This window comes from Berghia stephanieae, chromosome 11, assembly GCF_034508935.2.
Source record: "Berghia stephanieae isolate SIO BIC M18660-M18661 chromosome 11, UCSD_Bste_1.3, whole genome shotgun sequence".
NCBI lineage: Eukaryota > Metazoa > Mollusca > Gastropoda > Nudibranchia > Aeolidiidae > Berghia > Berghia stephanieae.
In genome coordinates, this window is record NC_088370.1 from 29,372,373 (window position 1) to 29,399,335 (window position 26,963).

At 37.0% G+C, this 26,963-nt stretch overlaps 1 protein-coding gene across 3 annotated transcripts; it reads right to left on the reverse strand.

The window, feature by feature from the left end:
• LOC144956299 (dolichyl-diphosphooligosaccharide--protein glycosyltransferase subunit STT3A-like) lies at positions 1-26,947 on the reverse strand. 3 transcript variants are annotated; one of them, XM_078886790.1, is made up of 15 exons: positions 26,832-26,947; positions 17,201-17,317; positions 15,368-15,550; positions 14,241-14,386; positions 12,461-12,658; positions 11,523-11,633; positions 10,629-10,709; positions 9,094-9,250; positions 7,394-7,629; positions 5,675-5,842; positions 4,991-5,179; positions 3,582-3,698; positions 2,679-2,781; positions 1,781-1,969; positions 1-1,094 (listed from the first exon to the last, which is right to left on the reverse strand). In XM_078886790.1, the coding sequence occupies exons 2-15, from the start codon at positions 17,307-17,309 to the stop codon at positions 949-951; spliced, it is 2,133 nt and encodes a 710-aa protein (XP_078742916.1). In that variant the 5' UTR covers positions 17,310-17,317; positions 26,832-26,947; the 3' UTR covers positions 1-948. The 3 variants fall into 3 exon arrangements, with proteins under 3 accessions (XP_078742916.1, XP_078742918.1, XP_078742917.1); XM_078886792.1 differs by lacking the exon at positions 26,832-26,947 and adding an exon at positions 19,470-19,842; XM_078886791.1 differs by lacking the exon at positions 26,832-26,947 and adding an exon at positions 19,477-19,802.
• Positions 26,948-26,963: the final 16 nt, after the last annotated feature.

Below are 26,963 nucleotides of genomic sequence, written 5' to 3' on the forward strand. Positions count from 1 at the left end.
TTTCGTTTAACCATTTTTTATTTTTATATATATTTATTATTATAGTAAATCAGCCGAAACGTGGTTAAATAACATCTCAACAGTGATCTTGCACTCTTACCTTTCTTTCGTCTTATAAACTATTTCATCACATCAAAAAAGTAGAAAAAAAAGAGTAAGGCAAAATGAACAAGCCTTTTATAAAAAGAAAAAATAGAGAGAGAGAAAAACAAAACAAAACAAACAACAAAACTTGGTTTAGAATTATGGTTGTCTTGGCAACGATTAACAGCTGGTTTTCAATTATTTGGCAAACAGTGATCATATTGGCAGAAACCTAGAATCATGACCCATTCAATGTAAATGACACACAAAAGAAATATCAAACGACCCCTCACTCTCAGTAGACTATTCATGGAAACTGTGACATGAGGATACAATTTTAATCCTCAACAAAAAAACAAAAAACAAAACAAAACGGTTTTGTTATATCACCCTGTTGCTGCGATTAAAAAAAAAAGCATGAATTTTTTTTTCAAAAACTGTTCCCTAGAATTACATTTGATCCAAAGTAAAAACAAAGAAATTTTTGTGAATTTAACCCCTGTACAAAATCTTGTATGTCAAATTTAATTGCAATGATTTAATCAAGCCTGTAAGAACCATACATCCCCAATAACTTCATTTCTATTTTTGTTACTCAGTTCTTTGAAAATTTTGTAACAGCCCCCCCCCCATAACTTACATTTTTATGAAAAACAAAAAAAGATCAGCAGCAAAAAACAAAACAAAAAAAACATTTCTATAAAAAATAAAATGCAACAAACTATTTTTTTAGCATTAAAAAAATATCAATAAAAAAATAACAAACATACTTTGATAACATGAAGTCGTACATGTTATCCTTTCATAACTTTTTAAAATTTAAATAATAATTTTTTTTTTTTAAAGCTACGAGACATCATTGCTCTAAACGCCTCTATTTTCTAAATCCTTGACTTTATATATCCTAACAAGCCAGTGTTCTGTGGTGTAAGCCTCTTCCAACACGTCCAGACTGAAATCCTTGTTTCCAATCTCTGTGTTACGAACCCTGTCATAGCCAGTTGGTTTTCCTGAAGAGTAGAGATGAAGAGCAATGTGAGATAAGATGTTAACTGTCTTACTCAACAAATTCAATCTTTGTAATTTGAAATGAATCATACTCCTACAGAAGAGTCAAATACTGATTGTATGACTTTATCCATTATCAAATGGAACACAAAGAACAGAAAATTTGGGACTTATATGTGTGGCTATGCGGCCTACTGGTACAACTCTTGTCTTCGGATTGGAAGTTCCAGGATTCGAAACCTGCTCTGGCACATAGTTGAGTCCTTGGAAAAAGCTCTTTACTCAAGGTTTGAGAGCTTTTGCCAAGATGAGGGTCATTCAAAACGAATGATATTTGCAGGACAAGTTTTCCGGCCAAATTTTTAAATATGTGACTTCTTCCTCATGGTCGCTTTAGTAGAAGCCCCTTAAATAGGGGATCCAGACTACAGTTCACACTTGTGAATTTCACGACAAACACACAAGCACCTCGCTCATATATTCATAATAGACGCTGTGATAATTTCATTCTTGATATTTTTTTCCATGCTCCAAGACCCTGTCAAATTCTGTATTGTTTTTAGTTTCTATCAACTCCTGAAGGAGTCATTCCCTAAACATCCACATGTGGACTACTACTTCCATTTCAGCCAGTGGTATGGTATATGTCTGAAAAATATAACCACAAAAAAATGCAAAACAAACGTACCTCCTTCAGTGTAAACTGAACCAAATCGGTAGTAACACATCTTGTACATGAGACAGTTGAGAAGTGTAGGGGACCCCTCTTTGTCCACCCTGAACTCTCCCTGGGGAGTGTAGTAGTCCCACTCCTTGATATGCTTGCCACGGTCTGTGCTGCCTCCGATACGCACCATCCACAAAAATTTGTTGATATCTGAATATAAGAAATGTTTCATTTTTCAATACAAAATGAATAGACAGTTGAACTCCGATGAAGCCAACCCCGTTGGACCAGAAAGATTGGTTTACTTGATCCACTATCAACGGAATAAAATCGGGGCCAACAAGAGGTGTTGACTTTATGCAGAGTCCACTGTATGAAAGCAGCAGACCTGCCGACTATTATGAAAAATTCGCAGATTTACGAAATTTTGGCTCCATGTTCAGAACTTTATGTATCACAAAGTCATTAAAACTTAATGAAAACTTATCTTGATGCCAGACTACATAATTGTAAGGAGTTTGAAATGTTATTCAATCCCTGCGGGGCTTAATTGTTGATTTTTAAAGTTAATATAGCGACTACATTTTTATCTCCTAAAAATTATAAATATTTAAAGTTTCAGGTCTACAGCATATCATTTTTACGGATCCTTTTCGTGTCTCACTTTTCTTAGTAAAAATCATATATTTACACAGAATTTTTTTTTACTGAATTCTTTGTAATATTAGGCACCACAGTACAATATGGGCCTAATTATGGTAATGTTGTGAGTCAAAGATCGAACAGCTACACCACAGTGACACATATCATGTCTAGGCTGATAACAATGACACATTTCAAGTGGTCACAAATGCTTCAAGCTGGTATTCATATAGAAATTAAAAAAACAAAAAAACCTAAGGAATGGCATCATACTTACCATCAGAGGAATAGCCGGTCAAGCCTCCAAAAATGACTAAGACGTAGTTTACGTCTAATTCACGCATTATCTCATAAGCCTTTTCTTCTGTGGAGGACATAGCCTGTAGAATAACAAAGCAATGTACTTTCTGTGAAAAGTGCTACATCAAAACTACAAACATTTTTTTACACCTGAAGACCGAACAACTGCAAGAACAATAGATCGGTTGTTTGTTTTTAAGGGTTTTACAGCAACACACTAAGGCCACATCAGAGCCAGTAAAAAAGGAAGAAAATGGGACAGTAAAAAGGGGAAGTCAAAGGGGAATTTGTTCAAATAGGAAGTAGATGTAGATTCCAAGAGCACACTATCAAAGTTCTTTGAGATCACCTAAAAGTCTCATTCAGACACAAGCACAGGTCCCAACTAAGAGAAGAGGGATACACTCAAATGTTTACAAATCATATATAATACAAGCAAAACAATACAGTGCATAACAGAGAGAGATCATTTACAAGACAAATAACATCATCTCCCAAAACTCTATCTATACATTTGACTAATTCCCTCCCTGATAGGGCATCAGGCCAGAGCCTAGACAAAACCAAGTAATCTCATTCCGAGACAAAGACAAAAAGCATGTTGGAAAACAGATATAGGGGGACAGAAAACACAGTAAGTGCCTCCCTGCCCACTATGGGAGGTAAGGAACTCCACCCAGAAACAATAAGATTGACTAAACTCTGAGGGTTGGATCTCAGAATGTCTAAGTCGTGTTGAATGCAATAATAGAACAAGAGCCAAAATCAATTTCAATCCAAATCTCTCAACAACTGCTGAATGGTTCAGAGTTCAAATTAATGGAAAACCTTTAACTTTAAGATTACCAAACAGGAATAAAAGGTAGCCACGTTCACTGACCTGTCCAACACGAGATATATGCGTATTATTCCAAGTATTATTGTCTACCAGTATGGTCCTGTTGGCCATTGCCGTGATTTGATAACCGTAATCCCACCATGACATCACCTTGGCATCCTGCAAAAAAAAAAAAAAAAAACAAACAAAAAGATAGACATATGATTTAACACATATAAAACATGACATCACCTTGGCATCATGTATTTGAAAAATCCTCCCAAAAATTAAACGATTTAACCCATAACCTGCTGAGCCCTCAGACCTCTTATGTAATCCCAAGTGCTAAGCAGTTTGGGTAAATTTCAGAAAATCTGTGTAGTTTGAGCATGGCATCAGCTTGGCAAAAACAAACCCTAAAAAATATAACCATTCGATTTCACACAAGCTTTTATATAGCGCAATAACCACTAAACACGCTCAAAGCGCTTTGCAGGGGTCCATGACCAACAGCAACACTTAACATGTAGGACAAGACAGATACAACGCTGCTAATGGCCAGGTACTCATTTTACAGCTGAGCATGCTGAGAGAATGTGAAAAAAACCCCCCTCCAAGGACTCAACTATGCATCGCTCAGAGCGGGACTCGAACCCAGGACCTTCTGATCCAAAGACGAGTGTCATACCACAAGACCACATAGCCGAAAACTTTGAGCCATTCATTAAATGAAAAGTGATGAACATTATATAAATTAGTGACAAAATATAGAGCTCCATTTACAGGGAAATCGCATCTGGGTTCACACGAATTGAATGGAAAATAAAAGAGATTTGTTCCTGATGAGAATAACCTCTATGTCTGGCACATCCTTTTCTTTGAATGCTCAATGGAATATATAAACATTATTGCGATGTGCGGACATGCCAAGCCTTTACATTCCCGAAGTGGAACCAGAACATCAGAAAATAAGAATTTGATACAAAAATTAAGAATTTCTTTCCAATGGATAGCTCAGCATCAAAATAACCAAACACATAATGGCAGTTGGTACAGGTGCCAAAATAATCACCTCCATTATGGGAAGGGGGAAAAGGTGTGCAATTCATTTTCTTACTTACCTCCTTTTTGGCATTCATTCATTTTTTTCTTCACCTTTTCCATTCCCCTCCCCCAAACCCTTTCTTATCATTAACATATCTTTCTTTAAAAATCAGAATTTTAGAGTCAATGACGGAAAAAAAAAGGAATGGTTGGCAGGTATGTATGTGTTAAGGTAAAATACAACACCTGCCAGCCGATATCACGTATCAATACAGATGTGACTACGTGAAACCTTGGATGTGTATGATTGATAGAATTTAGTGAGAACCAATGAGTGATAGACTTTAGTGAGAACTAATCATTAAAACGGCTGTCTAAAAATGCATCAAAGAGCTGGGTGACTCCAATATCGTTCCATTTATGCTCACCTCTGGGGTGTTGTGTCTTAGCCAATAGTATGCCTCTCTAAAGTCGTCAAAGATGATTCTGCTGCCGTCACCTCCCCTGGCAGAGAGTACGATGGAGGGGGAGGAGTATGCCTCAGACGTAACCCAAGTACAGTGGTAGGTGTAGAAGATGAGGAAGGCAGTGACAGTCAGGACTACAGAGGTAGCAATCTATGGAAAAATATGGTGGAGAAAAAAAAAGTTTTAAAAAAGGGAGGCAGTAATAAATAATAATACTCTAAACTTGGGTGACTTTGCTAGGTTTTGGAAAACTAATTCTTATCACTCTTTCCCAAAAACTTTGGATTAAAAATCAGAATGTAGGGGAAAATATCCATAATTGTCCAAATTTGAAGTATTCAGATTAAAGTGATACTGATCTGCTAGATGAAAAAGAACAAAATAACAAATAGTTTTACTTGCGGACAGTCATGCCAAATATTTCTCTGATGTCAGTCTGGATTTTAAATGATACATTGATGATTTTGTTTTTTGCTATTGGCTGAAGAAGGGTTACAAGCTTGAAATGTTCTTTGTTATTTTACTTTTTTACATTTTTGTTCATTACTCATTTTCAGATTAAATCTTTATAAGGGGCAAGTCTTATAAGCTAGTAAAATAAAGCAAAAAAAAAAAAAAATAAAAAAAATAAAAAAGAGATCAAACCTCATTCTTGAGAGGATAGTTGGAGATCTCAGCCCTCTTTCCCTTCTTCTCTTTCTTGGCCACACCATCCAGGTTCTTCATGTAGGTGACGAGCACAGCCGACACGCCAATGCCACCCAGGATGCACATCACTGGAGCCAGCACCAACATAAGACGCACCATCACACCCTGTCAAATGAGGAAAAAAAATTAAATATAATTTTTCCTTAGAGAAAATATTTCATTCGATAATAGAGAACAACCCAGGTGTCTTTGTTTTCTTATGACAATTGCAACACATGTAGGGTCACATCAGCACTGGTAAACAAGAACAAAATGGATTCATAGACAAAGGGGAAAAGTACAAATAAGGAACAGATGTAAATTCCAAGCGCATACTATCAGTGGATTGTCTGAGATTATCTAAAAGTCTAGACACAGGCACAGTGGCCAACTTTGAGGAAAAGACCCAATTGCTTACATTCTACATTCAAAATAACACATATAACAATATGTAACAGAGAGATGATTTACAAGGAATAAAAAAAATCATCTCCCAAAACCTTAACTATACACGTAATTTGACTGTTTCATTCTCAGCCAAGGACCCTGACAAAAGAAAGGACAAAACCAAGTAATCTCTTTCCAAGACATAGACAGAAAGCAACTTGAAAACAAAATTGGGGTATAGAGGACACAGCAAGTGACACCCCTGTCCACTATGAGAGGTCAAGAACCCTACCGAGAGGGGAAATATAATCCTTTAAGATGTGTCACAAGAAAATAGGAAAAGCCAGATGTCAACCACGGTGCCGCATCACAAAGTGAACTATATCGTTGCTCAGAAAAAAAAAAAGACACAGACAGTGGAACTAGAACACAAACCCAAACCAGAGAGATAGAATAGGTTTTATGTGAGTGTTTTATCACCGAGTACACTGCCGTAATTCTCTCTTATTAACAATAATGGAATCATCAATCGTAAATTATAGAAAACCTTACTTCAATTGTTGTGGTATTTTATCAAATGAACTGTAAGACTGATAATGTAAACTGCCATGTGACAGGCTTAAAAAAAATTCTCTGCCTTCTACGGAAAAAATCCAAACTTCAATGAATAAAAATGTGCTAACCTAAAAAAAAAAGTAAGATCTTAGATAATTTGACACCTTATGCATTAGATTGGGTGTGTCGTGGTAGCAACATGATGGGGGAAAAAAAGTCATCCAGTGAACAATGGCAAACATTCAAACATGGAGAAAAAATTCCGAATTAAGACAACTTACATCCTGCAAGAACGATTTAAACTGCAAATGTGTAAATTGGCCTGAAGCACATATAGGACAGTAAGAAAAAGTTTGTGTGAAACGGTGCCATACAAACCAAGAATGAAAAACAAAAGAAAAAAACTACCCCAAAAAATCTGAATGCTCAACTGGGGATCAAACCTCAGACCTCCTGATTTACTTTACTATGAATCCAGACAGTTATAAATGTGAACAATGACCTTCTCTGCTCAAATAAATAAGACTCAAATATCCAACTTTTGCCTGATGCATGAAAAAAAAATGTTTGAAAAAAAAAAGAAGAAAAAAAGCAGTCTTTTGCAGCAACGGCCAGAGCTGGAACCCGATTGTAATTTTAAATGAAGTTAAACAATTGCTTGCTACCGATATGACCGCAGTCTGACAAGTCTTATAATAGAAATGAATGAGAGAAAATAAAAGTGAAACCACTCACCGCAAAGTAAATGCTGGTTACTCCATACATGATGATGAAGATGTTGGCATCCGTCAACTTGACGAAGCAATAGTAGAGGCCAACAGGAAACAGGAACATGAGAAGTTGAAGATCAAAGTAAAATGAACTCCAGGTGGTAGGTTGATGTTCTGATACAGAGGCGATGATGGGAATGTTGTTCTTGGCATAAGATGGATCCAACAGGGAGTAGAACCTTCCAGTCCATGGTGCAATTTCTTTTGAAAAATTTGGTTAAGGAAGCAAAATTCACATTGTTTATTATCCTAGTATTAAATACGAGTTTAAAGCGATTCTTTTACTATTCATGTTACTAAATTGATAGTATGTAAATATATCACAGATCGAACAGACCAAGATAATCAAAGAGGACCAAAAAAAATCATAAACCGAACCCAAGACCAATCCCAGTCCCTTATCCCACTCCTTACCACCCAAAGGAAAATCGTCACATTAGTTACAATGTAACCAACAAGTTTCTTGTTCTAATTTCATTTCTGTTTTAGTCATAGCTATAAAAACTCGACACTGTGTTGCAGAGCTCATTTTTCTGAACAAAATGCATATACTCCTTACTAATCTGTCCGAAAAATTTATTTTTGTGTTGAGTGAGTGTGAAATTTCAGGTCAAATTCTGAAAATAGCTGGTAAGGAGAGAGTTAACAGATAGTTGTGTTCTACTAATTGAACTACCAGGATCCCAGAGTCAAATTATGGCCCCACTCTAAATCTTTTCAACAGCTCACCAGATTTGGAGAGTTCGAATCACTTTTTATTGCATGTTTAAAAAAAAAAAAAGATTTGATTGGGTCTTTACACAGCTGAAGCCTGCCCCACTCCTAAACACAACAAAATCCCAATTTATCAAATCAATTATATAACTTTTTTTATTCTGCAAACGATTCCTGTTCCCAGGAACAGAGTCTAACCAAATTTGTACACATTCTCAATGATTGCATTTAACAGCACCATTTGTAATATATGGGGATCCCAATAGCTCACTCAGTTGGTATCTCTTTTCACATGCAATGGGACCAAGATCGATCCCAGGTGCAGTTGAGCTATTTTCTGACCCCCCCCCCCCCCCCCCCCCCGGTCGGGTTGCTGGTTCTGATACATCTGGTGGAAAGTACAGCAAGCAATTGCTATTGTCCATTTCATGCTGTAAAAATCAGGATAAACTTTGGCTATCCAATGACAGATCTAAAACATTTGCACTCTCAACAAGCAATATAATAAAAGGAAATAGCTGGGAGGTTAGTATAGGAGAGAAATACCAACCAGCACTTCGGAGATTAAATCAGGAGTAACCAATCAAACTGCACCCTTTAAACATGCAAACATGACATCATAACATGCAAGTAAGTTTCTTTTAAATACCCAGAATGTCCAAATACAAAATGGTCACTTTGTCTGAAACCAACAGCTGTAAAATTAGAATCAAACATATTAATAACAATCTTTAAAAAACCCAACAAATACAAGAAAAATGGATTGATTTGTAAACCTTATCCAGAGTGTAAATTGAAATCAAACATATATCATGCAGATTGTGAGTGGAAAAAAAAATATTTAAAAAAATAAAAAATAAATTAATCACACCCAAAGATAACAAAAATTGAATCATGATGAACATATAAACATTTCCTTATTCACTTATGGATGTCTTTAAAGAAGGATACTGCCCAAGAATGTAGCCACAACGACGAATGCCAATGCACAGGTGCACACAAAGACAATAACAGTCCTGAAAAGAAGTTCAAAGTTCTCCTTGGACAGTTTGGCTCTCAAGTAATCGACAAAGGCATGGATTTGGCATAGACCAAACACACCCAAGGCCTGGAAAAGAGAGGGAGAATAAAAATTTATATTAACGCCTCTGATTTTTAACATTTAACTAAATAATAAGCCTATTTTCTTTTGCCTTTACCAGAAAGCAACAGTGCAGCTATGTGGTCCTGTGGTTTGACATTCGCTTTCGGATCAGAAGGTCCTAGGGTTCGAGCCTTGCACGGCACATACTTGAAACATCGGAGAAGTCTCTTTACTCGCAATCTCTTACTGAACTCAGGTGTAAAATGAGTACCTGGTCAGTAACAACGTTGTCTCTGTCTGAAAAAATTGTAATATTGCCTCACAGGCATCATGTCACATCCTACAAGTGTTGCTGTTGGCCACGGACCCCCTATAAAGCGCTTTGTAGGGGCCCATTTAGAGGAAATTGCACTACATAAAAAAAAACAAAACAAATGAAAAAGAAAAAAAGCTCTCAACGCACCATTATCAGCACACACCTGCCAACTTGAAAATGTCAAAATCAGTAACCAACAGAAAATTCATCCGTTATGAATGATAACATTTCAGTAATGTGATATCACACAACAATGTGGTTGAGCCAAGAGGGTATCAAGGTCTTATTCACGGCACGCAGGAGATCTTTTTGCTGTTGTTGACAGAAACCATTACAAGCGAGTGATTGACTCAGCTATCTTGGGTGTGGAACTGAGCAGTAGCCTTTATAACTTTAAGGGAATTTATTTTAATCCTCTTAACACTGTAGTAACTTGAGAATAAAATTATGTTGTCTCCAACACTGACAACAAATTGCTAATAAATCAAAATCCACAATATTTATTCCAGTTCCGTAAGTTGGTAAATGCTACCAAATTTCCGTAATAATTACGGACGACAGACCTGCCAAATTGAAAACTTCAAATTTAATAATTTTTATGTCAATTTTTAGTAAATTGAAAAGGAAATAAGCAATTTCTGAAACTGTGTACGAACAACCACAAATTGACTTTGATGATCACTTCAACATGACATCGTCATGATTATGACCTGTAGAAATGCTTTGTTAATTTTATTATTATTATCATCATTATTAATTATAGTAGTAGCTTATCATGACCAATATAATTATTATTATTATTATTATTATCATCATTTTCAATAATTATTACTATTCAAGTATTTTTGAGAATTTAAAATTCTTAATTTTCCATAAAATTTAGTATCTTCGTAATTGGTCATGAAATTTGTCTAAAATTCGTGAGATTCAGCAGGTATGGGACGATCTGTAAAAGTAGGCAGGTATGTAACTATTAAATTCTACATTCAAAAAAGAAAAAGGGGCATAGTGTTTAGATAACAAGACAAACGAAAGCTGGGAGGTTGTGGTTGAGGAAAAAAAAAATATAATAGAAACAATACTCACAGCCATGTGTTCACTGGTTTGTACAGGCTGGAAGCCCACAAAGGAAATCTGCATAGACAAGATGGTTCCAAGGCAGTAGACCTGCAGGTAGACGAGGAGAAACCATTACAAAAATTTTTTTTCAAATGGAAAGAAAGCGAAAGGATTGAAAAAAACGTAATGAAGAAAAATGAATACAACAGCTATGAAAAAGAACAAAATACCAACCACAGAGCATTTCGGACTGAAAACCTTTCTTCAGCTAATAACTTATTGTCCAGATTACTGGACCGTAATCTCAGCTGGTTTCCTCAGTCTGGACTACTCTCTATAACCTCTATAGAAATTTATATGTAAGAGCTAATCATCGTCCTAAGAACAAATACAGAGGAGGAAAATGAGGTCCCATCAGTCAATATACCCCCATATCGATGTGCCCTTATTTGCAGGCCTGATAACTGAATGCAATTATGGGCTTGAATCCTCATTGCTGTAATAGACAATATTTTTGCATTGGTTTGAGAGTGTTTCCATTAAAACAATGAACCCATAGTTTGGGTTATCAGGCCTACAAATAAGTACACGCCACCCCATACTAGTTTGTATGCAAACACCTTTAAGGAACAAAATCTTTTGTGACTTATGGCAAGTAAACAACATACAAAAAAAAAAACAATCATGTCATTTAAACAAAACCAAAAGCATAACCTTAAAATCGGACGATCTAAAGTTGCCCTGAGGAGAGTAAAACGAAAAAAAATCTTAAACTTTGAATTCATTTAATAGACAGATAGACAAAGAGAGAGAGAGAAAGAGAGAGAGAGAGAGAGAGAGAGAGAGAGAGAGAGAGAGAGAGAGAGAGAGAGAGAGAGAGAGAGAGAGAGAGAGAGAGAGAGAGAGAGAGAATATCCATACGGTGGAATAAGCCACATAGATGCGATGAGAGAATCTCCCAGTCAACATCAGCATGAGCACGTGGAGAGGAATCAAGTTGATAAGAAACACGTAGCCTCCCCATGATGACACCTGAAAAGAAAAATACAAACTTAGCTGGATAAAGTAAAACGGCATCTAATGAAAAAATTTGTTCTTTAATCTTATGAGATTTATGCAGCACATGCAACTTGAGCTTTGAGCCTTTTCTTTATAGAGCATAATATCCACTAAACATGCTCAATTTCTTCTTCAAATTTATGGATTTTAAGCGACATATGCAACACATTTCAATCATTCCATTGCCACTAAAGTCAATAAAAAGGAAGATGACGAGAAAGTAAAATTATATAATAGGAAGAAAATAAACCTAAAATAAAAATTAAAAACCACCCACTCGTTGTTTTTAATTTTGGAGGTCTAAAGGCCCATGAAACATTAATGAGGCATCGAAAGCACGAGGGAAAGAAAGATGACAGGCTTCGATAAAAGAAGGGAAGTAGATGGTAAAAGAAATGCACATCTTTATCCAGTCTGAGACAAAAATTATGACCACCTCAGGAACGTTGTCAAAAATGAAAACATACTCGTACTATTATTTTAACAACATCCTATAAATATATAATGCAAAACCTCTTGTTTCGCATCTAATACGTCCTAAAAACCTTTAAGTGCTCTGTGTAACTTTCACGCAAAGATACAATTCACCAAAATTTCATAAACAGCATTCGATGTCCCATTGCTAATATTGAGTATTAAATATCCAATACATAATAAGTGTCATAGTCAATATTTAAAGTATAAATATCTCTACATTCATTTGCCATGTTCAACTCTATACATTCAAATAACTTGTGTTGATCCTAAATTTTCTGGATTTTAAAAAAAAAACAAGTTTGCCCAGCATCCAATCAACTCACCATGTAAAAGTAAGCAAGGGAGCACAAAGCACCCCAGAAAATGGATCCAGTCTTGACAGATTTGATCCACAATCCATAAGTCAGCAACATACAGAAGATAGCAATACCTTCGTTATCGTAAGAACCGGCCACCGATCGAGAAATGTAGCCGGGCACAATAGCTATCATGGACGCTGCCACCAAGCCAGCCGACGTGTCCTGATAAAGAAGAAGAAAGCAATTAAAATTTGTTAAAAATCAATTAAATTAATTGATTTGGGACGAGAACTGAGCCTAAAATAACTATTAGAAAAACCAACTGTTTTTGATCTCTCTACGCTTATTGTGTTTTGAAATAAAAGTTGAGGGGACAGAAAATATCTGTGATAATTTAATAATAATAATAGATCTTTATTGTCCATAAATATGGCAATTTGTCATTTAGTTACACTTGTCATAACGTTATATGATAACTATAACATTGAACAGACACCTCACTCCTACCCATTCTCTCTCTCTCTCTCTCCCTCTCTCTCTTCCTCTCTTTCTTTCACGCATGCGACATACATTAACATTTTCATTTCATTTTCAATTCGTTTCATTCTTGGCAATTCAACACCAAATATTATCATCATTATCAATTGATCACTTCATCTAGACAAATTAATCAGTCAATCAGTCAACGCATCAATCCTTGGTTTTGCTGTACCATATGAAATATTCAACATTTTTATTGCTGATGGAACGAACGTTGATTTATACTTGTTAGTTCCACATTTAATCTGACAAAAACTTCTCCCAGATGGCAAAAGATCAAATTCATGGTATAAAATATGTTTTTTTTATTGTTGGTAATTGAGAATGCTTTCCTTTCTATTGCTTTTCCATGAATTCTTTCTACTTCATCAACAGGATGGTTTATTATTTTTGATGCCTCTTTGTAATTCTAAATCATCATACAACGCTTTATATAATATTAAGCGAAGGATAGGTCTTCAATCAACAAATCGCGAAATAAGATGAAATTATCGATATTAAATTAATTGTTTGTATGTTTTTTCTTTTTTTTTTTTATTGGGGGGGGGGGGGGGGGGGGGGGGGGGGGGGGGGCAGGTGCATGAAACAAAAATCAAACATTCTCTCTTTTGCAACAGTAATAATGATTACAACAATATAAATTAAAAAAAAAAAATTCCATTTATTCATCCCAAAGGGAAAGTTTGTCTCTCGGGTCTATTCCAAGGGAAGACTGGAATAGCCCAGGCATCAGCCACAAATTGAGCCAGGGTGAGGTGACTTGCTCAAGGCCACACAGCGCATATATAGTATTAATAGCAATACCAATAACAAAAACAATGATATAATAATACTAACAAAAATCAAACATTCTCTCTTTTGCAACAGTAATAATGATTACAACAATATAAATTAAAAAAAAAAAATTCCATTTATTCATCCCAAAGGGAAAGTTTGTCTCTCGGGTCTATTCCAAGGGAAGACTGGAATAGCCCAGGCATCAGCCACAAATTGAGCCAGGGTGAGGTGACTTGCTCAAGGCCACACAGCGCATATATAGTATTAATAGCAATACCAATAACAAAAACAATGATATAATAATACTACTACTAATAATAATAATAATACTGTAAAAAAAAAGAAAAAAAAAAGAACAACAATTTCTCAATAATCTCAAACGAAGCAAACCTAACACGCTTGACCCACATTGCACAGTTAATTTAAAAAATACCACCTTCAGCAATGAAAAAACAACAACAACAAAAAAAACTCAAAAACAATTCACCTTCAATTCTTTTGTAAAGAAAAAGGTGACAATGGTGGTAAAACTGGAAAAGAGAGGTGCCAAAAACACGCAGACATTCCTGACATCAATGGAAATGTGGAAGAAGTTCAATGCATGGTAGATGATGGCAGACGTGACCATAAGACCTGAATGAAATGAACAAATAAATAATAAAATTAAGAAGTAAATTCAAAACATTGCTATATGCCATCTAATGGAGATTGTGTGGTGTTCTACCTGAATAAACTGCAAAGAAAATGTTCTGGTTCTGATCATTTTAGAGGCTCTTTAGTTCTTTGATAAGTAAATGCCATATTCAGCCAGTTGAAAATGACAAAACATTAGAAAATTTTTTAATTTTTAAAAGCGCAATGTGATTCTAAATGCTGGTAATTAAAATAAACAAAAACAATTGAACAATTTTTTTTCTAGGGTGTAGGTTTGAAAAATGCTAATCTCTTGACTGCTAAATCTAAATATGCTCATCTTTATGCACATTTACCTTGCTAATTACCAAGATTTACGTAAGGTTTGGACCAAATTGACCCAAGTTTCCGTTTCAGACTGTACAAAATGCTGGACTAGGCATCCATTTTATACTTGTACTCTTACTCCTTATTATACTTACATACAAGCATGTATTTTTAATTGACATGTGTCGAGTATGGTAACGCATGTCAAGTAAATTACACCTAGACACAATACCAAAGTCAGAATATTATATATTTACATGCCATACTAAAAAAGTTGAGCTTCTATATAGCACAATATCCACAAAACGTGCTCAAAGTGCTTTACTGGGGGTCCCTGACCAACAGCAACACTTAACATGTAGGACTAGATATAACGCCTGTTAGGCAATATTACATTCTTTTCCGACAGAGACAATGCTGTTAAAGGCCAGGTACTCATTTTACACCTTTAAACCTGAGTACGGAGAGAGAATGTGAGTAAAGAGCCCTTTCCAAGTACTCAACTATGTGGCGAGCGAGGCTCGAACACAGGACCTTCCGATACAAAAGCAAGTACCATACCACAAGACCACATAGCCATTGCTTGAATTTCATACAGGCTTGTCTTAAGTAATCATTTTACATCTGCTCCTGCATTCAGGAGGCTTTACTTACCAGGATATATGGTCCCCCCAATAATTCTGCCAAGAGGATACCAAGCTCTGTCGTCAAACCAGTTATGGAAGTTGTAGAAACCCTCCTCAGCAAGAAACCTTGTTGTCCGGTAGTTGAAATAAGGATCAAACTCATGAATGACACTCTCAAAGCGGAGCACAGAGAAGAGACGAGTTGAGAATGCTGAAATGATAAGAAGGAAAGAATGCTAAACAACTTTTAAAAACATTTCGTTTAGATAAAGACTATGTCTCTCAGCATCAGAGACAATTTTAGGTCATATTATTAGCACAAGAAAAAAAAATAAAGTGATGGGACATCAAAAGACAGTTTAAGAGCTTATTGCCTAAGAAAATTAAGACTGATTCATGCATATGGAGAGCAGAAGTAGAGTAAAAACTAATCTTTGCTGTGTCTAGTTAGAAACTACTGAAAAGTTCTACCCAGACAGAAGCATAATCCCCTTCAAAAGGATACTCCAAATCCAGTTGACCTGCGAAACTGAGGATTCCATGTCAAAAATCTACTTGAATCGGATCAACCAAGTAAGAACAAATTGCTAAGTCCTGTATCAAAATGAAAATAATCAAGCATAGGAAATCTGTATTCACATGGTGATAATTCGTGCGTTTCCTGTTGGAGCACTTGCAGCCTTTTTAGATGCCATTGTAATAAATTCTTTTTTTTTTGCTTAAAAAGGTAATGCGGAGCTAAAGCTAAGGACACATTTAAGTCACGTCCTTGCTGTTAAAAAGACATTGTTGCATAGGGGCCAAATTTTCAAATAGCTAAAAGGGGACACAATACCGTCATTTATAAAACTTTCCCTCCCTCTTCATTGCTTTAATTTGCTCCAGGAATGTGAGAGGGTAATTTCTACACACATAAAAAGACAAATCAATTTTTAAAAATTATTTTACTCAGATTACCAAATAGGGACAGTCCCAATTTTATCAAGACAGTTGGCCACTATGTTGTTGGATAGCTAAAAGATAAAAGACTACTAGAGGTTAATGCTCTTGAATACATAGTATAGTCACCTGGAACAACTACAAAAGACGTTTAACTTCTACGTCATGGCACAAGACTGAATGGCTAGAGCTCAGGTGGTCGCTGGTTCGGATAAGTAAGTACACCCCTCCCAAAAAGCAGCAAACAAGCAAGATAAGGTGACAAGTTCAAACAGGGAAGTGAATCTTGGAGCAATTCATACTTGGTTTGAGACTATTCAAAAGTGTAGTCCAGATAAAAGTACAGGATTTTAGATAAATGGAATCTACTTAAATTCCTTACAAACATATTATATATTCATCTGAGCAGAAGTAAACGTAAAAAGACCTCTGCATGGCTTTGGGAAGATCAAATGCATTCATTAAAGAATGGCAGACAGTCATATGAAATGACAAGGAATAAGATAGCAATGATGTAGCCCATGTAAAACCCATATGCTCTAAGGAAAATTCCACTAACTCACTGTCTTCCAAAATGTATGTCCAGGACACAATGCGGGGAAACTGTGGGTAAAATGCTTTTCTCAAGGGTTTAGGTCAGGGGCAGGGATAAAAGTTTGAACTCTAAGCTAACATGCCTCAGACCCTTTAGTATCACACCATAACTATGCACAATGTTGTTTGCTATATTACTGACAATGCTAGTAGTTGGCGGAGGGGGAAATACATTATTTAGCAGTTGTATGTGTGGTCGTGACCTTTTTTCATTGCTATGACACAAGTCAAGAGATAAGGACTGAATCATCAAATAAAGCAAAAAAGGATTCAAGACTAATCCTGGGGATTTAATAGATCTGCAACTCTACTAAATTTGACAGCTTACACAAAACGCAGGCAATGGCAAGAATCATCAACTTCAGCAGGGTGTCTTGTTTTTCAGGGCTCATTTTAAAGAGCCACTGAAACCCAAGGACTCCTTGGGATGTCTTCATGGTTTTGGCTGAAATGGTAAAAGAAGAAACAAAAATCAATACATTGCTGTAGTCTTTCTTGCAGAGTCATTCAAACTTCACCTTAGTCACCACAGTGCTCTTAACTAGTTAAAGTCTGAAAACTTTTTGGCAGCAGACTCTGTCTAGGTTAAAAAAAATAGAAAAATGGCCTAAGTTAGGGTACTTTTACTTTCATAAAGATGTAGTCCCTTCCAAGCAATGCTTGCTGCATTGTTACAAGGACAAAGCTCTGGGACCATACTACACCAGTCCTCAAATCACTACAATGGCTTCCAATTGAGAAATATGGATAAAAACATTCCAAGAACAAAGTTTGCTGAGCGTGGTTTTGCATTTTCGGCTCCAATCGTATGGAATTCCTTACCACCATTAAATTGACAATGTGAAAGTCTACCAGTCTTCAAACCAATCTTTTTCATTCTGCGTATTATGATTCTCTGTGAAGTTTGAACAAGACATGTGTGTGACCGTCGTGGTGATTCATTGGGCATTGTTACCTAATCAGTCACGAGACACACATCCCTCGCTCAAGTGTAACATACTAGTTCTAAGTGTATCAACAGGTTGATCGGTCAGTCATGCACCTCTCACTCGCCTTTTATTGAAAACGTCAATAGTACACAAAATAACTGCAATTTGCCCACTCCCACCTCATCTCCGTCCCCTGTAAGTTGTGTGTCATGTGTGCCTTCCTCTTTTCTTCTTGAGCGCTTAGTATTTTTCACAACTGTGTACTATACATGCAACTCACCCCCCCCCCCCCTGTTGTTGCCGTGTTCAAGAAATATTACCCTGTTATAGCCAAGCTCCCATCACAACTGAGGTCTTTGTACGCGAGCTGTACTGTAGTAATAGTGTCTTGTTAGTCTGATGTTTCATGTTGCTTAAGAGAAATATCACTCAATTTATTGTTTTTAATCTTGCCAAAAGAAGGACACATTCCTTTTATTAAAAACTTATATCAGCTCAATATCTCAGAAAGACAAAGAACCAAAGCAATTTGAAACCTCAGAAAAAATGCACGGAGAAGATCCCATCCGATATGGATTAGGAGGAATGGAAAAAGAATTCCATAAACAACAGTAGGAACAAGTGAAGTCATTCATTAAACATTACATCACTGATGCCAATGGCACCTGGACACACAAACACACCATAATAAAAATCCTGATTTAAAAATCTGGGGTTCAAGCCCTCATGCCAGCACTTGTTAAAAAGTAGAAAGGCACCTTAAAGTCATGACCATGGTGTCGCCCTTGAAATACTTGTCCGAGGGGGGTTTCCATTGAAGACTTTCTGCCCTAGCTCTAACCCAAAAACTTGTCGATCGATTTATTTCCAAATTTATAAAAATAAAACAGAAGTTTAAGACTAGTCATGTGTGTGTTTGTAGCTGCATTCATTAATGTTGTGTATGGATGAAATCAAATTTATAAGACATCTTGTACATCAACTTTGTCAATATTATTTAATTGTAACATGCCCACAACCTTATAATACAGCGGAATAGCCGTGCTTAACAAATGTGCACTATTATTTCAGGTCAAAATCCCAATATTTGACCTCTGCTAGATTCTAAGAGTAAGAGCTCAGGATGGGCCTGGGAGGATTTGAGGGCTGAGGCCCACCAAAGTTCAGGATGTTAAACTAAGACTAAGATTTCACTTTCGCCTCTATTATGCACAGTGAATTTCTAACAATAGCACTGCCCTTTTCTTCATCAGCAAAAATGTTCACCTGAAACAGTACTCTACTTTTTAACCATGAACTGGATTCCCGCCCCCCCCCCCCCCTCTTCCAAGTCCAAGCAAAACGTGCACTGAAAAATGACTAAGTGGGTTCATGAACTGAATTTCATCAGCTCCCGTTTGCTTAAGATTACTTTCACTGTATTATCTTGGAAGAGGATATTTCCCCCCACGCCCACTCCCCCGAGAATGGAAGTTGGAAAGCTGAAAAATAAAAATCACGGTCAGTTCAGCAAGAAAAAATAGGTAGATAGAGCTCTAGACTAAAAAAAGCCAAAGTCAAAGCCAATGCTGCTGCTGAGACTAGAGAGCTGCGCCGGTGTTACCAATACTTAGCTTCTATACCAGGACAAATCATTCGTTTGGACAGAAAAATAAATAAAAAACTTACCGCTTACCGTCAAAAGCAGTTTAGATTTGAAGATGCATTTGTTTTCTATCAAAAAACATTCGGTACTGGACAATCCTTGATGGATTTCAAAAGTTGTGTTGAAATTATATCCTAATTTTTTTCATGATTCATTCCTCGCGAAATCGTGTGGGTTTCGTTTCTGTTATCAAGGTTCCGCCCCAGTTAAAAAAGTTTATTGGGAAAAAGATACGGAAAAAAGTGTCCATAGAAGGTATGCAATTTGGTGCATTAGTGCAGTAAAAATTGGTGCGCAAAAGTAGTTTGTAGTTTGTAGCGGATGCGAGACTGCGTGTGTGTGTGTGTGTGTGTGTGTGAGTGTGAGTGTGTCTCTCTTTTTTTTTTTTTTGGGAGTGCCTACGTACACGGTAACGGGGCATCTAGCCTCAGGATCTACGTACACGTAAACTGGTTTACTGTTGCAACACAAGCAATAGATGGTCTTCGCTGTCGTGACCGCACGCGCTCGTGTGTGTGTGTGTGTTTGTGTGTGTGTGTGTGTTATTTTTTAAAAAATCAAAACAATTTTAACCATTAATGGCGAGATTCGATCTTACACTCCCCAAACCCCAGATCTTAGTCTTAATGTTATCATTAAAAGACAAGCTTTGGGATTTATAGTTTAATTGAAGCCCGAGTCTAAATATACTCTTACTACTGCTCTCTTGGTGAAACGATTTATTCCGCATAAACAATCTGCAGAAAAAAATCAGTGTCACTGTAAAAGGTTAAAATTTCACGAAGTACGCTCCGTGAACACCGCTGTAACAATCCTTTGATCTACGTCATCAGGCAACCCGTTGTTTCTTTCATCTTTTCCCATTCCCCCTTACTATACCTGGATACCTGGATACCTCTGTATAGAGCTTTTAGACTTGGTGTAGTCTCCTTCGCTCCTCCTCATCTATTAATGATTGGACCAATTTTTATAATTGAACTTGTTTCCTAGGGTGTTGCTTATCTCCAACTCTGCTTTGAATTTATTCAAATTTTTTGCTGATACTGTGGTTTCTTGTAGTTTATTCCAGTTATTTACAATTCTAGATGAAAAAAAGTTCCTTCTTTCATTTGTTTTAAAACGTTCTTTTTTCAGTTTCTTGCTGTTTCCTCGTGTCTGAATGTTCTTGTTTGGTTTAAGGAATCCTGCCTCTACCCTGTCTATTCCCTTTACTATTTTATATGTTTGGATCATATCTCCCCTTCTTCTCCTGTAATCTAAGGTCGGGAGATTTAATTCTTTCAATCTCTCACAGTATGTTTTGTCTTTCAGGTGTGTGATAAGTTTTGTTGCTCTCCTTTGCACTCTTTCCAAACAGTCTTTGTCTCCCTCAAACTTCGGATACCATATGCAGTTAGCATATTCCAGCTTTGATCTAACCATAGTCTTGTAGATGGTAGTCATGTGTTTTGTTTTCAGATTCTTGAAATTTCTTTTCACTATTCCGAGTGTTTTACTAGCCTTAGATTGAACATCTTTAATTTGCTTCTTGAAGTTTAGCTTCCTATCAATAAATACTCCTAGGTCTTTTTCCCCATTGGATTTCTGCAGGGGTTTTTCTTTCATTATATAGTTTGCTTCTCTGTTGTTTTTTCCTAGGTGAAGAACTGCACATTTATCTACATTGAACTCCATCTGCCATATTTCGGACCATTCTTCAAGCTTTTTCAAATCTTGTTGTAAGGTGTTTCTTTCTTCTTCTGTATTAGCTACTCCATAGAGCTTAGTATCATCGGCAAAGATTTTACATTTAGATGATAGATTGTCTGGCAAGTCATTGATATAAATCAGGAAGAGAACTGGTCCCAGTACACTTCCTTGTGGAACTCCACTTGTTACCAGTCTCTCTGTTGATGCTGTTCCATTCACTATCACTTTTTGTCTTCTATCTTTGAGGAAATCTCGGACCCATTTGACTGTCTGATCATTAATTTGATACTGTTCCAATTTCCTGATTAGGCGCCAGTGTGGAACTTTGTCAAATGCCTTTCTGAAGTCGAGGTATATGACATCTAAATTGTTGCCTAATTCCAGGTCTCTCGTCCAGTCATCCATTGTTTCAAGTAGGTTTGTTACTGTAGACCTTCCCGCCATGAAACCATGTTGATCTTTGCTGAATAGTTTGTTCTTGGTCATATGATCAACCATTTCTTCTCTAATCAGCTGTTCCATGAGCTTGCAGACGACAGATGTCAGGCTCACTGGTCTGTAGTTTTCTGGATTTTTTCTGTCTCCCTTCTTGAATATGGCTGTGATGTTAGCTTCTTTCCATTCCCTTGGTAGTCTTCCTTCTTTCATCGACTGGTTAAATATCTTGGTTAGGGGTTCTACTAGCTGCTCTGCTAAGTTTTTTAGGATGTAAGGATGAAGTTTGTCAGGTCCAGGTGATTTACTCTCCTTTAGGTTTTGTAGTCTCTTCATTACTCTCTCTTCAGTAATCGGCCATTGTGTAGTATCTATATTACTTGTTTTAGCAATATCTGGCAAGTTTTTCTGGTTCTCCACTGTAAAGACACTTGCAAAGAAGAGATTTAGCACCTCTGCCTTGTCTTCATCTTCAGATGCCCAAGTGCCATCTTCTTTTTTTATGTCACAGGTTCCCTGTCTTGTCTTCATTTTACTGTTTACATAACTCCAGAATACTTTAGGATTTTCTTTCGTTTCCTCTGCTATCTTGTTCTCATACTTTTGATGCGCTTGTCGGACTATTTTAGTAGTTGCGTTTCTCACTCTTTTGTATTTGTCCCAATCCTCTTCCTTTTTGCTTCTAGAGTATCTTCTATTTACTGCCTTCTTCTTCCGTAATGCCCCTCTCACTTCCTGCGTCATCCAAGGTTGATTTCTTCTCCCAACCCGGTTCCCTCTGCTTTTCGGGATGTTTTTCTCGAAGCATTGGTTAAGTACTCTGGTAAATCTACTCCAGTTGTTTCCTACGGTGTCCTCGATTAGTATTTCCTCCCATTTTATATGCCCCAGTTCCTCTTTCATACTCTCTAGATCAGCCTTCCTATATCTGAGTGTCAGTTTTTCATCTACAGTCTCTGATGTCGCCCTCAGTTTTAGGAATATGGTCGCGTGGTCGCTTTTTCCCAGTGGGTGGCTCAGTCTTAAGTCGATTATGTCATTTTCTTCCTCCATCAATATCAAGTCCAATACGTTGGGCTTTTGGTTTTTTCTCTGTCTCGTGGGTTCTTTTATTATCTGTTGTAGGTAGCAATCTTCAATGGTTTCTATGAAACTTTCCTCCAGGCTTCCCTCTTTTGGTTCGTCCATCCCTTTCCACTCCAGTTCCGGCATGTTGAAGTCTCCCATAATAATTATCTCTGAATGCTTTTTTTGTGATGCTCTCCTTATCATCTCCAACATTCTCTCATTATTTTCTCCTGTGCTATTTGGGCTCCGATAAATCACTCCTACTAGTATCTGACTTTGTCCAGTTACTCCAATCGAGCACCAAGCGCTCTCCCTAAAGTCGTGATCTGTGAGTTCCTCTATGGGGTTAACCTTGAGGTTCTCTCTCACCAATAAGTATACTCCTCTGCCGGAAGTTTCAAAATCTCTGCTAGCTATTATAGTGTATCCCTCAATACCTAACTCTGCTATGGTTGGGTGTGTTGTTGCATTCTTTGGCTTAGCTTCTGTTATTGCTATTACATCTGGATCTTCTTCTTCTGCCATAGCCTTTAGCTCCTCTCTCTTATTCATCACACTGTCTGCGTTCGTGTACATGAACTTCAGGGTATTTTTCATATTCACGTGCTGCCCCTCCTTATCATTTACTGGTACTTCTCTTTTTTGAATTTTCTTGTTGTCTTCGAGTCCTTGCTCAGAAACATTTTGGGCAATTGGACTGACACGTTTCCAATATAGTCATTCCTCATCCCAATCCCAGTCATTTCCTCCAACATCGCTGTCTCTCTTTCTTATTTGTTCACTAAACTTCTCCCTGAAAATGACCCTTTTCTTATATATGACTACATCTTCCCCTGCTTCTCGTCTTCTCTTCAGCTCCTCTCTTAACTCCTTGGCCTGCTCTCTTTGCATAATTGTTTGGTCTGCTCCAATATACACCTTTTGTAAGCATTCCCGTTTATGGTCTTTCAACTGTTTGCTGTTCCTAAGAGCAGTGTTACGCTGATCCGTTGACATCAGACTTATTTTCATGGGTCTTGGTCTATCTTCTCTTCTGCCCAATCTGATCACTTGCTCTATAGGGTTGAGGCTGTCTTTGTTTCCATGAACCTGCAACTCTTTGAGTACCATTTGGGCTTTTCTTATATCTTCCTTGTTGTCGCCATCTTTAGCTTCTGGTATGCCATACATAATTACATTTTTCACCCTCTTAGCCCTTTCATTTCTCTATCCCCCCATCCCCCCGCCCATCTCTCTCTCTCTTTCTTATCATAGTGTTATCCCTTCCCCTTCTCATCTCAATGTAAAATGAAAACGTTCTGCTGTTTGCAGATACATGTATGATTGTTTTGTTTTTTCTCTCTCACTCGGCTAGGATTAAAAACCAGGACATCAGGTAATTGGTGTCTAATGCCAAAGTATAGATTCTCTCTTTGGCCAATTTAGTCACGCATGTGGCAGCCCAGCTATTTATTATGTTCTGCCTATAACACACAATAAGTGGGATTTTGGGGGTGGGTACGAAAGAAATCAAGGTCATAAGTAACCGTGCACAAGAGCTGTATAGGGAATTGGTTTCTGGGGGTCTTGCAAATACCAAATATTTTATGGAAAGCTCTTTCGAACTCCAAGACGTCTGGTGTGTTTTGCTATCTTGGAACAAACGAAACAGATGTCTTGATGTGTGACCTAGTTGTCTGGTTTTGTGACCTAGATGTATCCTTTTGTGTGTGCAAGTGCAAGCCATGCGGGTAAGTACAGCGATAGCTTGCCAGTTGAGGAAAAGAAAAAAAAAAGAAGCAGCGTATCTGCATTTGAAAAACAAAACAAAAAAAAACCTGAAAAAACAAAACAACTTAACCTTTTAAAGGCGAATATCAATCTTACTTGGACCAAAAATAAAATCTTACCGTTTTCATCAAAAGACAAAAAACAAATTACAATTTAAAAACTTGAGCTTTTATATAGGGCAATATCCACCCAACGTGCTCAAAGCGCTTTTTATCAATATTCTTACTGCTCTTATGGTGGAAACGTTTTTTTTTTCTGCGTTAAAAAATAATATAAATGAAGACTATTATTTGAAAAACAGAAAAATCAGTGTCACTGGCAAAGGGTTAAATGCAGTACTCCTGTATCCTGTGAGACTCCTACGGCACTTGCTAATCATAAAAAAAGGAAATAGCAACCAACAATACTAAGTTGAAAAAAAAAAGAAGAAAAAAAGGAGGAGGGGGGGGGGGGGGGGGGAGAGCAAACCCAGTAGCAATGCAACCTTTAGCGGCCAAATTCGATCTTTGACCTAACACCAAATCCTCTTTCATCAAAAGACAAGTAACGGCAAAACGATTATAGACAATTGAAGTCCGAGTTGCGATAGTCTGACTGCTCTCTTGGTGAAAAAGCTGTATTCTCCGTTAACAATAATAAAGACAAAAGCAAACTATTATCTGAAAGCAAAAAATTTGCTTCGCTGTTAAGGGGTTAAGAACATCTGCCAGCATCGTTGACAAGCTCTACGTCACCAAGCCACACGTCTCCCTTTCGTCTTCATCATGCACCCCCCCCCCCCCCCCTCTCACGGTGGAGGTGGCGAAGGATAAAAAAAGGCCTTTTTTTCTTTTATTCAATCAACTTGACTGCTGGTGGACCCTAGGCCTCTCTACAAGTCCAAGAAATAATACTCACTTTTTCTCTGTTCCAACGAAAATATCTACCCCCACGGTCTAATTATTTGTAGCAGACGACAAATTTCTCCCAACGGTCACGTGACACTATAAAAACAACACAGGAAGTCCATGAAAGCTTATTTACGGCATTTCCTTTGAACCGTGTAAACAACAAAATTTCGTTTTCATTCGGCTCAACGGGTCAGATTGGCCGGTATTTTTTTAACGAACTAAAGTTCTGATAAATCAAAATGTTTCTTAGAAAGCTGAAAGATGCTACTTTTTGAAACAGAGGTAGGTTTTTAAAAAAAATCTTTATATTTTACGTGAATGCATGCTCAAGGCGAGTTGGACGTGCAGCGGAGGTTGGTAGGCCAAAGGCCCACCTCTCTAGGACAGGGTTCCAACATCAAAAGTAGAAAAACTTTCCTAATAAAAAAGTAGCAGGATTTTCCAAGTCAATAATCAAATACGTAGTGTTTTTATGCACCTCCGTTGACGGTGTATCTTAACGGATCGTTTTTATACACCTCCGTCACGCATGCGCATCCCACCCAATTTCATCAGTGATATTGTGTTTCTGTATTTGGACATGGCGAAAGTTATATTGTGACATCTGTAGGATGTCTTTGTTAATAAATTTATATAAAAATATTAATAATTTGAAAAATCGAAATATAAAATCAGAAAATAGAAGTTGCATTGAAGGTAAAATAATGTTTTAGAAAGACTTTATTAAATGTGATGAACAGTCAGGTGGCTCCGTAGCGCAGTGGACAAGCTGTCAGACTCCAACCTTGAAAGTACCGGGTTCGATTCCCAATGTTGAGTTTGTTTTTTTTTTTTTTTTGGATTTACTTAGTTTTTGTTTGCTTTTTTTTTTCTTTCTTTTTTTTTTTCAAAAACTTTTTATCATGTTTTTAAAAAAAAACTTCGATTTTAATTTTCTAAAATTATTTATTTATTTGAGATCAGTATTTGTGTGCCATGTTTCTTTTTACTTTTGATTTTTAAAAATTATTATTATTCTTTAATTTATTATCATTGTACATCGGTAATCACTAAGCAGCGTGCTAAACTACAATCTAAAACTATTTAAACCTCATGGCTCATGGACGTATGCAGCAACAACTTTACCATCACCGCCAACGGAGGTGCATAAAAACGGTGCGTTTTTGTACACCTCCAATGGAGGTGTATAAAAACTGTGCGTTTTTGTACACCTCCAACGGAGGTGTATAAAAACGCCACCAATAAAATAACGTAAGTCACACGGGCAAGACCTACGGTAAGAGAGAGGGCCAAGCAAGCGATGATCGGAATCAGAAGAGCTAAGAAAGAGTGACAGAAAAGACTTAGGAGTTTAGAGATATCTATAGAGACTAAAGTAAAAAGTGTGTAAGAGTAAGAGTGATAGTGCCCGATGTAGACTCGAGGAGTATTCAAGGAATATTAATATAGTGCTAACTTTAAAACGCAACAATACATGCATTCCAATTTCTTGTACACAGTTGTTGCAGTCCCCTATCACTTTGCATTACTCACATTTAGGTGTTATTTACCCTCACAAAGTTTTAAAAGAATCCTTTTGAGGTAATGGGCACCACCATCAGTCTACGTGTGTACACGACGACAGACCGGCTTTTGTCACAGTTCCTCTCATTGGTCTAATAAAAC